The sequence below is a fragment of the Zingiber officinale genome, chromosome 11B (assembly GCF_018446385.1).
Source record: "Zingiber officinale cultivar Zhangliang chromosome 11B, Zo_v1.1, whole genome shotgun sequence".
Lineage (NCBI taxonomy): Eukaryota > Viridiplantae > Streptophyta > Magnoliopsida > Zingiberales > Zingiberaceae > Zingiber > Zingiber officinale.
Genome location: NC_056007.1, coordinates 13,000,981 through 13,014,322, shown reverse-complemented (window position 1 = coordinate 13,014,322; position 13,342 = coordinate 13,000,981). Strand labels below are relative to the sequence as shown.

Sequence of the window (13,342 nt, the reverse complement as noted above, 5' to 3'; positions counted from 1 at the left end):
GCTGATCGAGTCGTCGCGACCCTAACGAGTAGATGGATGTGAGTCAGCTGAGGAGCCGGATCTAAGGGCGGTGGCACAGAATCCGGTGCAGCAATGATCCAAAAAGACGGCGCGTAGGCTGGATATGATAACGACACGCAGGTCGGCACACGGTGCGCAGGCCGGATATGATAGCGGCTCGTAGGCCGGATGATACAAGTAACTCGATCACAAGCGTAATAACAATATGAATAGCGAAACACATCGGCTCGATTTCCAGAATCACATCGGCTTGCAGGCCGAACATCATCTCGGCTCGAAGGCCGGAGCAGACAAACCTGAGCACTCAAATGACGGCTGCCCGGAGGGTGACGACGACTGCTAGAGGGGGCAGCGGCTGTCGCTGGAAGCAACGTTTGCTGGAGGCGGTGTCGGCGTCTACTGGAGGTGTCGGCGGCAGCGGCGGGAGGTGTCGGCGGGCGCTGGAAGCGGCGGCAGCGCTATTAGAGGCGGAAGCGGCGTTGTTAGAGGCGGAAGCGACACTGTTGGAGGCGGAGGCGGCGCTGTTGGAAGCGGAGGCGGCGCTCTTCGACGGTGTCGGCGTCGGAGAAAGGAGGTAGTGGAGAGGGGAGCAGCCGGCGACCGACGTCGTCGTCGACGAGGAGCATGAGAGGGAGGAAGGCGACCAAGTTGCTTGGCGGCGACGAAAGCACGAAGCCTCCTGTGCTCGGCGCCAGCATAGAACCCAAGCATGGACTTTGCTCGGTGGCGGCGGGGAACCCAAGTACGAAACCTCCCTTTGGCTGTGGCAGTAACCTTCTGTAGAAAACGAACCCCTCCCCCATTCCCCTCGTGCTCAGCGGTGGCGGAAAAACCCAGCATGAAGCCCCCCCCTCTTTGTTGGTGAACAGTGCACTTATAAACTCAAAAACCCTTACGATGTCAAATGTCCAGAATGTCCTTCCCTCTTATCTCTTAATCGTATCAAGGTTCATATTGAGTCTGATATTAGATCATATCAAATCTATATTGGGTTTGATGTGAAAAAATATCATATCCACGTTAGATCTGATATGAAAAATATTAGACCAAGAGGTTGAATAAATTTGATATGGAAAAATATCAGATCCACTGTGGACCTGATATGAGATTAGTTTTTTTTTTTAATTATGAAAAAAGGAGATGTATTGGAAAATGATGAGAAGCGATTTGGAGGTTGACGAAAAAAGTAAGAAGGAATTAATATTATTTTTTAATGTACTTTTTATAGTTTTAAAATTAAGGTACTTTTTTAGATAAATAAAAAAGGGGATCATTCTTTATGGTAAAAAGTCGCCAAGTCGCAAAGTCGCAAAAGAAAAAGGCACAAATAGAAAAAGAAAAGAATAAATAAATAAATTCATGGATTTTCAAATTGCAAGCGAGGCTGTCTTTGGAGGGAGGAGCCGGCCCAAATGATCCACCAGCTAATCTCGTGCCTGGGGTTATCTTTGGTTTTTTTTCTTTCCATCTTTTGCAGTTTCTTTTCAATACTTTTCTGGCAGTCGCCGGTTCTCGGGCTTTAGCCCGGCCCCGGATAGACTATAACGTGACTCTGTCTTATATGTTACCATGAGTAAGAGACTCCTCTTGACCCCACAACAATAAGTGAGGCCTCGTGATTAGAGTTGTTAATTTGAATTATGTTCGTCAGGTTCATTGAGTTGTGGACTGAGGCGGACCGATCAGCACGGATACTAAACATAGGCAACTCGGTTGGGCCGGACATTTGGTCTTGTTGAACAAACCTACACCGGCCCAACCAACCCACCGGCTCACATGGACGCGGACGGTTCGGGTTTGGATCCGTTATAAATTGTCATCTATTAATTTCTATTCCCTTTCCATTTCCGACCACTCTCCCTCTCCCCTCCTCGCCGGTCGCAACTCGCAGGTGCCCCTGTCCTCTCCTCTCCTCTCCCCTCCCATGGCCGCCGCCGTCACCGCCACCACAACCACTTCCTCCCCGGCGAGATCCACTTCATAGTTGCGAGCAGGTTTAGGGTCTATTAGTGAAGGCTATAATGGAGAAGCAGCAATCGGTGAAGCAGCTACCGTCGCCCAACCTCTCCCCACAGGAGTGGGAGTCTCTCTTCGACGACTTCGGATCCGGCTCCGCCTCCCGACGCTCCAGGTGGCTTCATATCCCCCTAGTCGATCTCGCTCTCTACTCCCTCCTCCGCCGCGATTTCCCTTCTCACCTCAAGCCCCTTCTCCTTTTCTTCATCGACGACTTCCTCTCATCCCCATCCGACGCCCCTCCGCCATCCCAAGCACTGCCCCCTCTTATTGACGCTCTACGTTCCCTCCTCTCCTCTGTTGACCCGTCCGCCGCCGCCCTGCGCGATCAGTTTATGGTCACCACCGTTTCCGCTGCCATCTCAACCCTCGACGCCCCACTTGATCTCGATTCATCTGCTCTTCTTGAGCCCTTAGTCGAGATCCTCCTCACCGTCGCCAACCGCCCCAACCACGGCCATGACCGTCAGTCCCGCGCCACCGCTTGCGAGTGCCTCCGAGAACTCGAAACCGCCTTTCCCTGCCTGCTCAAAGACGTCGCTGGGCATCTTTGGGTCCTCGCCCAGGCCGAGCGTACGCACGTCGCGCAGAGCTACCTCCTCTTACTCGCCGCCGTCGTCCGGGACCTCGTGCTAAGCCCCGGACTTCTCTCTTCTCCGATTTCCATCCTCTCCACTGCCGTTCCCCTCGTGCCCTTTAACGTCCCCGGCTTCCTCTTCTCCGATCCTGCCGCCGATCGCGACTGTGAGCCCTCAGAGGTGAATTTGAGGGAGATCAAGCGAGTCCTCGCATTCCTCTGGGAGCGACCGCAGGCTCTCACGCCTTCCGCCACGATGGAGCTGGTCTCTATCTTGACCAGTATCGCTAGCACGCTGGAGCAGTACGTGCCGACTTTGGGGGCACTCCTGAAGGTGCAGTTCTCTGGCCTGATTTACTCCTATCATCCAATCCTCTGCCATGTTGTTCTCATGCTCTACTCCGGCTTCCCAGATGCCTTTTCAGGGGAGGACGAGCGCAACATTGCTCTCCGCCTCGCCCTTATGGCTAGGGAAGCCTACCAGCCCCTCCCATTTCGTCTTCTTGCGCTCCACTGGTTGCTTGGGTCGCCTCGGCTTGGCCAGCGAAAAGACTCTATTGCTCCTCTAGCACCTAGATTATACCCTGCAGTTTTTGATGCCTTGTCTCTGAAAGCTAAGAAGCTTGATGCTTTAGCTCGCATCGCAGCAAACTTGGATGATCTAGAAATGAGGAAGAAAGGGGAGGAGGAAGGCCGAGGGGCTCTAATAATAAAGTTTTTCCAGGATGGTTTGGTATGTGTCTCTGCTTTTCAGTGGCTTCCTCCATGGAGCACTGAGACTTCAGTCACCTTTCGTATGCTTCACAAATTTTTGATTGGAGTTGCTCCACATCGTGGTGATTGTTCAGAGGAATGTGGGTATGATTATCTCGTTGATTCTACCATTTTCAGTACTCTTCAGGTGAGATAGTTTCCTTTCTTTGGAAATATATTGCTTGCTCCCTTTCCCAACCTGGACCTCTTGTATATCCAAGCTCTTATTTGTAAACTTGACCAACTGCAGAGTAAATTGGTAAGTTTGGCAATGGAGCATCGAGGCCTGGTTCCTGTCGTTGTCGCATTTGTTGATCGGCTGGTGGGATGTAAGGCTCACCAATCCATAGGGGAGTGCTTGCTCCACAAACTTGATGAACATCTGCTTCCAAAACTTGTGGTCGACTATCAATTGACTTCTTACTTCCCCATTTTTGAGAAGATAGCTGAGAATAATACTATACCACCTCGTGGTTTGTTAGAAGTGCTCACCCGTCATATTGCTACTCTAATGGAAAAACATGGTCCAGATTCTGCCTTGAGTTTGTGGTCTCGGGGGAATAAAGTATTGGGCATTTGCAGAATAATGCTTAAACATCACCACAGCTCAAGAGTTTTTCTTCCGTTGTCACGTCTTCTAGCATTTATCTGCCAATTCTTCCCGGATTTGGAAGTTCGTGACAATGCAAGGTAATGAAGGTATAGCTTCTGAGTTTTATGTTCCAGTTATTCTAGTTAATGCCATATGTATATTCATACTCCTTGTCATTAATACGCTCTGTGTGTATGCATTCTTTTCACTTTCAGGATCTACCTGCGGATGCTTGTCTCTATCCCTGGGAAGAAACTGAGGCCGATGATGCATCTTGGTGAACAGCCCTCAGCTGTGCCTGCATCTCCTCATCCTGGCTCATTTTTTCACACTTCTTCTAGCCACTCAGAGGACCTTAAGAGTCCAGGTGGCATTTCCTCTTATATTTTCCTTGAAAGGGCAATTCCACCACTTGTCAAACAGTCATGGTCATTAGTATTGCTAAAACCAAGTGTTGAGGATAATGCTGAAACAAATAAAACTGTTGGTATTGATGATATCAGTGTTTTGCCTTCTCACCAAGCAGATATGGAGAATGAAAAAAACTTTGAGACAATCAGTACGAGCAAGGAGCCATTCAGAGTGATGGATTCAAAGGTTGCTGAGATTTTAGGAGTCCTAAGGAAGTACTTCTCATGCATTCCTGACTACCGGCACATGCCTGCATTCAAGGTTAAAATACCTTGCATATTAAGATTTGATTCTGAAGTGTTTAACCGTATTTGGGGAGATGCTTCATCTACATTTGATTCAGAAGATGTGGATACCTTGCCTGCTATGTATGCAACTACTGTCACATTTTCTTCATCATCATATGGTTCAATTCCACCTTGTCGCATACCATTTCTTCTTGGCGAACCTTTGAGAAATAAACTAGATATTGTACCTGTGAGTAGAAATTCTGAGGAGCAACCAATTTACCATGCTTCAATAGTAGTAGAACTGGAACCCAGAGAGCCAACGCCAGGTCTTATTGATGTTACTGTAAAGGCAAATGCAGAAAATGGGCAAATTATCTCAGGAAGGCTCCAAAGTATTCCAGTTGGCATTGAAGACATGTTTCTTAAAGTTATCATACCACCTGATATCGAAGAGTGTGAGATGCCCAAGTATATGTATAATCTGTTTCATGCATTGTGGGAAGCCTGTGGTAATTCTGAAAATACAGGAGGGGAGATCTTTCCTCTTAGTGGAGGAAAAGGGGCGGCAGCAATTCACGGCACACGGTCTGTAAAACTTCTGGAAACCCATCTGGATTCTTTGGTCATGAATATTGAGCAACACTTAGCTCCATATGTTGTGGGTGTTGTTGGTAACCCACTAGTGAATATAGTGAGGGGTAGTGGGATCATTAAAGATATTATCTGTGAAAATGATTCTGAGTGTTCTGTTGCTAATGATATTACTGCTCTGGTGCCATATTCTGAAAATGTACCTCTTCAGCTCCCGTATCTTGAGGATGAGGATATTGTAGAGCACCATTCATCTATCAGTAAAAAAAAAATTGGTATTTTCTATATCATGATATTCCTACCACCCAGGTTCCATCTCCTTTTCCAGATGGAAGTACATCATTCATCCACCTTGGTACGGATAAGAACTGATCATTGGCCATGTCTTGCATATGTTGATGAATTCTTGGAAGCTCTTTTTCTGACTTAGAAGGAAACACATACAAAGCAGACTTCAATGTACCACATGCCTACATGGTGCTTATCTTGGTTGGACTTTGCGTTGGCAAGGTTTGTAAAGTGCTCTGCATAACTATTTTGATTTGTTGTAATACTAATGCACCAAACACTTTATGCCCATTGAAAGTTTGAATGTTACAACATGATGTGGATGCCATTATACGTTTGATTTATCAAGTTCCCCCAAAGTCTGTCAACCTTATATTTTCCTCAAATTGTCTTGTGATTTCAAATTTTTTGGAATTCTTATTCTTACCTAACTATAGTGGAATGAAATCCACATTTCCTGTAGTCTAGGAGGCTAGGAGTCTTAAATGATAAGGTATAGATTGATGGGAACTAATTATCAACTATAATTTTACTTCTTCACAATTTTTGGTGCTAGCAGGAATTAGTTAGACTCCATTAGAAAATTAATGGAATTAATTCAAATTTGATCAAATTGAGATACAGAATGGATGCAATCAAGTTGAAAATTTGTCGAGATGTCTTTGAAAAGCCTTCTTATACAAGTTTATTTCCTAGATGCTCAAATTGGTAGGAGAAATTTTGTATTGCTTATATAAATTGCTTAGTTGTTTGCAAATAATATTGTTTTGGTAGATGAAACATGTGAAGGAGTAAATGCTAAACTAGAATCTTGGCGGGAAACATGGGAAAGGTTTTAGGCTTAGTAGAATAAAGATAGAATATATAGAATTTAAGTTTAGCAATATTAGAGGTAATGAGATAATTGTTAAGATAGGAGATGACGAGTTGCCAGGAACGAGCTTTACATATTTAGAATCATTTTTGCAAAATGATGGAGGGATTGAGAGAGATGTCTTACATAGAATATAAACAGGATGGTTGAAATGGAGGAATGCATTAGGTGTTTTATGTGACCGTAAAGTACTTCTAAAATTTAAAGGAAAGTTCTACAAAACCGTAGTTGGACTTGCTATGTTAAATGGAGTTGAATGTTGGGCTATGACTCGAGCACATGAATAGAAGATGAGAGCTGCAGAGATGAGGATGTTAAGTGGATGTGTGGACATACAAAGATGGATAGAATAAGAAATGAGAGCATTAGAGAGAAAGTTGGAGTTGCATCTAGGGCTGTAAACAAGCTGAGCCGAGCTTTGGAGTGTTCAAGCTTGTTTGATAAGGTAACCAAGCGAGCTTAAAATGAACTAAGTTTTTGAAATGATTGTTCAAGTTTGGCTTGGTTTATTTTTTATGAGCTTGAGCTTATTTGAAGTTTGACTTGATCTTGGTTCATTTAGATGTTATCGAGTTCTCAATTCAAGCTTGGCTTGAGCTTGGTTCGAGCTTGGTTCGTTTACATGTTATCGAGCTTTCAATTCAAGCTTGTTTGATTGTTTAAAACTTTTCATTGGTTATTGAGCTTGATAATTTAAATTTATTTATTTTATTTTATTTTATTTTATTCTATTGTTTATTTAGCATATTGAAAAAAATTTTATTAATGAATATGGTTCGTGAACATTGTTCACGAACGTTGTTCACGAACGTTGTTCACGAACGTTGTTCACGAACGTTAACGAGCTTAACATATTTATGTTTAAGCTTGTTTGTTTAGTTTAACGAGCTGTTCAAGCTTGTTTGTTTAATTAATCTTGTGTATATTGAATAGATATAAACAAGCTTTTACCAAGCCGAACACCAAGCCCTAGTTGCATTTATTGAGGGAAAACTCCGAGAGACACGTTTAAGATAGTATAGGCATGTACTTAGACGACCAATAAATGCTCCAGTTAGGCGATGTGAAACTATAACAAACACACATATCAAACAAAGAAAAGGAAGATCAAAAAAGATTTGGTTAGCAACAATAAAACAAGATAAATTAAATATAGATGATGATATGGTAGAAGATAGAGTTCAATGACATAAAATGATTCATATAGCCGACCCCACCTAGTGGGATAAGGCTTAGTTGTTGTTGTTGTTATATAAATTGCTTAGTCTTGCCACAGCTAGAGATATGCCATGAACTCGAGTGTCATTAATTCATCCTTGCCCATTAGAAAATTAATGGAATTAATTGAAATTCGATCAAATTGAGATACAGAATGAATGCAATCAAGTTGAAAACTTGTCAAATTGGGATGCCTTTGAAAAGTCTTCTCTCTTATCCCAGTTTAATTCCTAGTTGACTCAAATTGGAAGGAGAAATTTTTTATTGCTTATATAAATTGATCAAGTCTTGCCACAGCTAGAGATTTACTATGAGCTCGAGTGTCATTAATTCACCCTTGCCATCACTTACAAGAACTGATCTCTCACTCATCTCTCTATTGCTCTAAAGCTATAGATTTGTCATGAGCTCTAGGATCACTCTATCACATCACTTACTAGTTACTAGAACTGATCCCTCACCCATCTTTCTCTTACCCACATTTGTTCAAAAGAGGATATTATTGATTGAGAGAGAACACATTAATTTCTCTAGATAAATAATAATCCTAAAACCCCCTTTTCTTCAACTAAAATGATCCAAATGTAATCAAGGTTCCTTCTATACACTGTAGAATGCAATATTGAACAAGGACTTTTATTGAAAAAAATATACTCTAAATCTGGTATTATTGAATTAAGAACATGATTTTTTATTAATTATAATATATTTGTATTATCTCATCAAGATTATATTAATAAATATAATATTATTTGTACATTCTATTTAATTCGATGTGTAATAACACATAGTATTCTTCTCTCTTTGATGATGATGCATTATAACTTTCTCTCTGATTTTTGAATTTTCCTAACTGTTTGGGTTTTGTTGATCCTACCAATCTGATACTTTGGAATCTTTGATACTGTGACAATCTAATTATGATACTGATACCAATGTGAATAACTGACTTCTCCACTTGTTATTCAAAGACAAAAACCTCCTCCCTACATCATCAAGATTTGAAGGGGGTCTCATTTTTCAAGAGGAAGATATATCACCATCACCATCCTGAGTTCTAGCAAATAGGACCAATCTGTCCTCTTCTTCCTAAATAGATGGTAGAATAGCTGGAGATATCACCGCAAAAACATCATGCATAATAAAAAAAATGACATATAGACTAAAATGGAAAGTTATATAAAGTTGTTGTATGACCAACTGTGCATCTATGGATCGAAATCTGGGGTAATATAGAAACAGCAGAGAGAAAATCAATGGTAGAGATGACATGGATATGTGGAGTTAGTAGGATAGTTGAAATAAAGAATTTTATTATTTGAAAGCATTTAGGTGGTTCCCCTACAAGGTGGTAAAATGAGAATTAAGATGATATGCACAAATGTGAATCAATAACTAGGTTGAAGGCATGAATGATAAAGGTTGACTGAAAAAGTTTGAATCTGTAACTAAAAATTCTACATAATTCAGATTCTATTGGTGGAAGAATTTTACTTCACATAAAATGAGAAGAGAAGTTAATATGGATTGCTGATAGAATCCATAACTAGGAAAGTAAATCCATTAAAGTTCAATATAATGCAAGAATGATGTTTTATGAGCATTTCCATTTCTCCCTTTTAATGATTGATTCTTATTTATTAGTGATAAGGCGATTCAAAATACGTGTGACAGATCCATCTCCCACTTTTTAATCCGCTTTTTAATTAAATTTAGATAATTAGTAAATAATTTTTAATTAATGATGTTGTTAATTATCTATTAAGTTAGGTAATATTTAATTAAGTTAATATAATTAATAAAACAATAGATTAACAGTTAATTTAAGTTATAACTTTAATTATTATTTATAATTTGAAAGTTAATTACTTACGAATGGTTGATTAATAATTAATCAATAGTATAAATAATAATTTTAAAAAATATTTTTATATATTTGTATTTAATTAAACATAAATTTTAGACTTTTTTGTTGTCTTATTGAGTAAATATTCTTATTTTGTTCTTTTCAATTTTTTCTGATTTTTTTTGATTTTTTTTTTTTTTTTGATCTCACTTATCCCACAGATCAAATAAACTTAATTTTTCTGAATTTTTGATGCCGATATCGATATTGCCACTCAGAGGTATACATTTGACCTTAAGAGACCATACACCAATCGATTAGATGCTTCAGTTATTGAAGTGTTTTCAGTTGTTATGCTATGTTAGCTTTGTAACTTGAAACATGTTTCTTGTTTTCTCACAGCTTCCTAGTGGTTAAACTTTTAAGTTTGTGCTTTGCCAGAGAACTTGATAAGACTGATAGAGATCATCTTGGATCGATTGAAGTTTGGACCATTTCTGTTGTAAATGTATACCAGTCAAAGGTAACTGCAGACAACCAATCCCTTCTGGAATGCTGAGATGTAAGTCTTGTAGCTCTATTACAAAAAAAAAAAAAATCTTTCAAAGCTAAAATTTTGTTCCAGCACCATCCCTCCTAATTGATAAAGGTGATGAGTTTGGCTGATATGATTGTCGAGAATCTTATTTTCTCTATATGGAAGATTTCAATTCGCTGTTTTTCGTGGGATATTACTTGTTTCTTTCTTCTCCTCTTATTCTCTGTTTCTAAAAGTAGGATATGGATGCTTTGCTTTGGCAGAAAAGTCATAATCAGTTCTGCTATCAAAATGGAATTTTTGATTTTATGAAGTTTCATCTAATAAACAATAGCATTGAACAATACAGGATGTATTTGTTTTCTCTGGTAATGGAGTAGCAATGTATAAACTCAATTTGAATAAAAGGCGGCAAGTCTTTAGCAATATGTTATAACCAGGTTATTGCAACAAGATTATGTAGGACATCTCATACATAGATTGGAAGTTAGAAACTGTAATTTGCAGTTCTTATGGTCATCAAATGAACTTTAAGTATTATTGTTTTTTAATTATATCATCAGAAGCAGGCCATATGTCCTTGATGTTCTGGATTAGCTATTGGACCATTTACATGGATCTTTGTGCCATGCTCTCCTTTTCTTCTCTTTTTTTTTTTTTCAATTGAAGTTAGAATAATTTAGTTTGAGCTGTTTATAATGTTATTATATATCAATTCAAGTAGGGGTGTCAAAAATGAACCCGACCCGACGACTCAATCCGAGTTGACCCGAAAAAAATTAGGTTCGGGTTGGGCATTTTTGGGTTCGGGTCGGGTTTGGGTTGGAGGGTTGAAGAGTAAAAAAATTTCGGGTTGGGTCGGGTTGGGTTCGGGTTGACCCTGGTTGGCTTAAATATAGAGTTTTTTGGGGTTAAATCAAATTTTATTTTAAAAATATAGATGTTTTTATGTATATTAATATCATATTTGTATGATAATGATGGAGTATTGAGATAAAAGTGAAGAATTATAGGGAAAATAGCTCAAAAAAATCGTTTTGAATCGGATTTTCGGGTTATACGGGTCGGGTTCGGGTTGATCGGGTTGGTCGGGTTCAGGTTCGGGTTGAGGTGTTTTGGGTTGAACTCGGGTTCGGGTCGGGTTCGTGTTGGGTTAAAAAAAAAAAAAAAAATCAATCCGACCCAACCCGACCCGACCCACCCGAATTGACACCCCTAAATTCAAGGGACAAGAAATTAGTTGTGTATTACTCCTGTATTATGAAATCCCAAAGTTGTGGAGCTATAATAATTTGGTTTGCAAAGATCATGAATCCAAATGCAAGTACATTCTAAGTAGGTGCAAGTTGAGATGTGCTTCTCAAACTTCTCAGGGTTTCCATATAGCCTTGTAGTCGAACATGCATATTGGGTGAACCTCATGACGACAAGCTCTTCTATACATAATCTTTAGTAGGAAAGCCTAGCAGATTAAGATGCCCAATTGCCCATAGCACATTATTTGACATTTTCTCAATTTGATTTCCACTTAACTATATTATCTTAACTTGTCATTTTCTTTAGGGTTAAATGCGTACTGTACATTCCATTTTTTTACGCATGTTAATTTGTTTTAGGTAAAAAGAAACAAAATAATCCATGCTTCCTCTGACTCTAATGAGTTGGAGAATATGTGTGTTCTCGATTGAATTGATAAAATGAGTAACTAAACGTCTAAACTCAGGTCCATTCATGTAAAATAGTCATAGATTTTTTTTAAAGAACATAATGGTCTGGTTCAATTTAAATCAACTTTTTTATTTTAAAATTTTCAATGTGGACTATCTCACCTTTCTATTGAAATTTATTTTTCAACTTATTTATCTTAAATTTTCTTATGTGAAACTATTTCACTTTTAAATCATTAAATTGGCCAATGTCATTTAACTCTCTTAATTGGTAAGTCATTAACTTCATTTTATTTTATTTCTCTATTCAATACCTAATTTATTGAGTTTATAAATATCATTTCACTTGTATAAGATATTTAATAATAATTTATCAAAAGATATAATTTATTCAATAATAAAATTTTATATAGTGAAGACTATTATTGAACATGCAAAATTGATTAAAAGATATATAATATATATACGTAGTCACATTAAAATATAATAATATTAATATTAGATAAAAAATTATTGATATCAAGTGCAAACTAAGCGGCATGAAATTGCAAAATGAATAAAATATATATATCTTTTAGAAGATGCAGTAGAAGACTGGGTTCTAATTTTTTTTTTCTCCTAAGTGGATAGGTACCTTTTTTTATTTTTTTTTAATTTTCGTTTTTTTAAAAATATAAAATATAAATAATAATTAAATTGAATTATAATAGACGGTTTCAAATAATAAATCATAACTATATTCGAAGGTTAAGATTGACGTTTGGTTAAATGATAGGAATGATTATAGGTATGAATTTGATAATAGTAATTTAAAATGAGAATGGGAAAGAAATCCATCTAATTATATAAGTTTAGTTGATTTGCATAAATCTAGAAATTGTTCTTAAATTATCATTCCTAAATTTATAATCCAAATATTATCTTTTACTATCAGTCTATTTCTTCATTTCTATATCTATCAATCAAACCTCCCCTAAGATTTTTCGAACTGGTGATACGGTATAGTTTTAAATCGTTGAACAGTTGGCTTGAATCGTAATCAAATCTAAGCATAAGGTGTTCAGTAGAACTGCAAGATGAACTGATACGAATTTTTAATCGAATAGCAAAAAGAGAATCAAACATCACAACGCGTCACTAAGACAACAACTCCCAGAGAATTACTTGGAGTTAATTAAATTTTTAAATTTGTATTTATTTAAATTTAGCACAGCCTTTTATTTATATAGAATTTAAATTTATATAAAATTTTAGTTTCTTATAGCTTTTATTTGTTTCAAAATTACTTTAAAATTAGATTTTTCTTTTTCAAGGTTTATAAAAGGATACTTCTGCAAAGATTCCTTGAAACTTAAAAGTCTATCTTAAAACAACTTACGCATTGAGTTAATTGTCGAATCTAACTTCATATTAACTGACACATTGAAATAATTAGATAGTGAGTTTCTATCCCTATTATTTTGCAAAGTTCCAATCTTTTTTTCCATGCATTAATTCTTAAGGCTATAAATCAAAGTTAAATTTTATGATGTTCAAACTTATTTGATAAAGTAATCGATTTAAGTTAGTCGAATCTAAAATGCATAGTTGCTCAAGTTTGATTTGATTTCTTTTTAATAATTTGAATTTGGTTCAAGTTTAATTTGAAGTTAGTTTATTTAGATATTATCAAATTTTTAATTCAAATTTGTTTAATTATTTTAAATTTTTATATTTTAAA

General features: G+C 37.8%; 1 protein-coding gene across 2 annotated transcripts; it reads left to right on the top strand.

The window, feature by feature from the left end:
* The first annotated feature begins 1,872 nt into the window (after positions 1–1,872).
* Positions 1,873–10,381, top strand: LOC122034233. Of its 2 annotated transcripts, none has more exons than XM_042593391.1 (4): positions 1,873–3,515; positions 3,618–4,057; positions 4,175–5,701; positions 9,820–10,381. In XM_042593391.1, exons 1-3 carry the CDS (start codon positions 2,043–2,045, stop codon positions 5,619–5,621), a joined length of 3,360 nt encoding a protein of 1,119 aa, XP_042449325.1. In that variant the 5' UTR covers positions 1,873–2,042; the 3' UTR covers positions 5,622–5,701; positions 9,820–10,381. The 2 variants fall into 2 exon arrangements, with proteins under 2 accessions (XP_042449325.1, XP_042449324.1); XM_042593390.1 differs by having other exon boundaries at positions 9,859–10,379.
* The last annotated feature ends 2,961 nt before the right edge of the window (positions 10,382–13,342 follow it).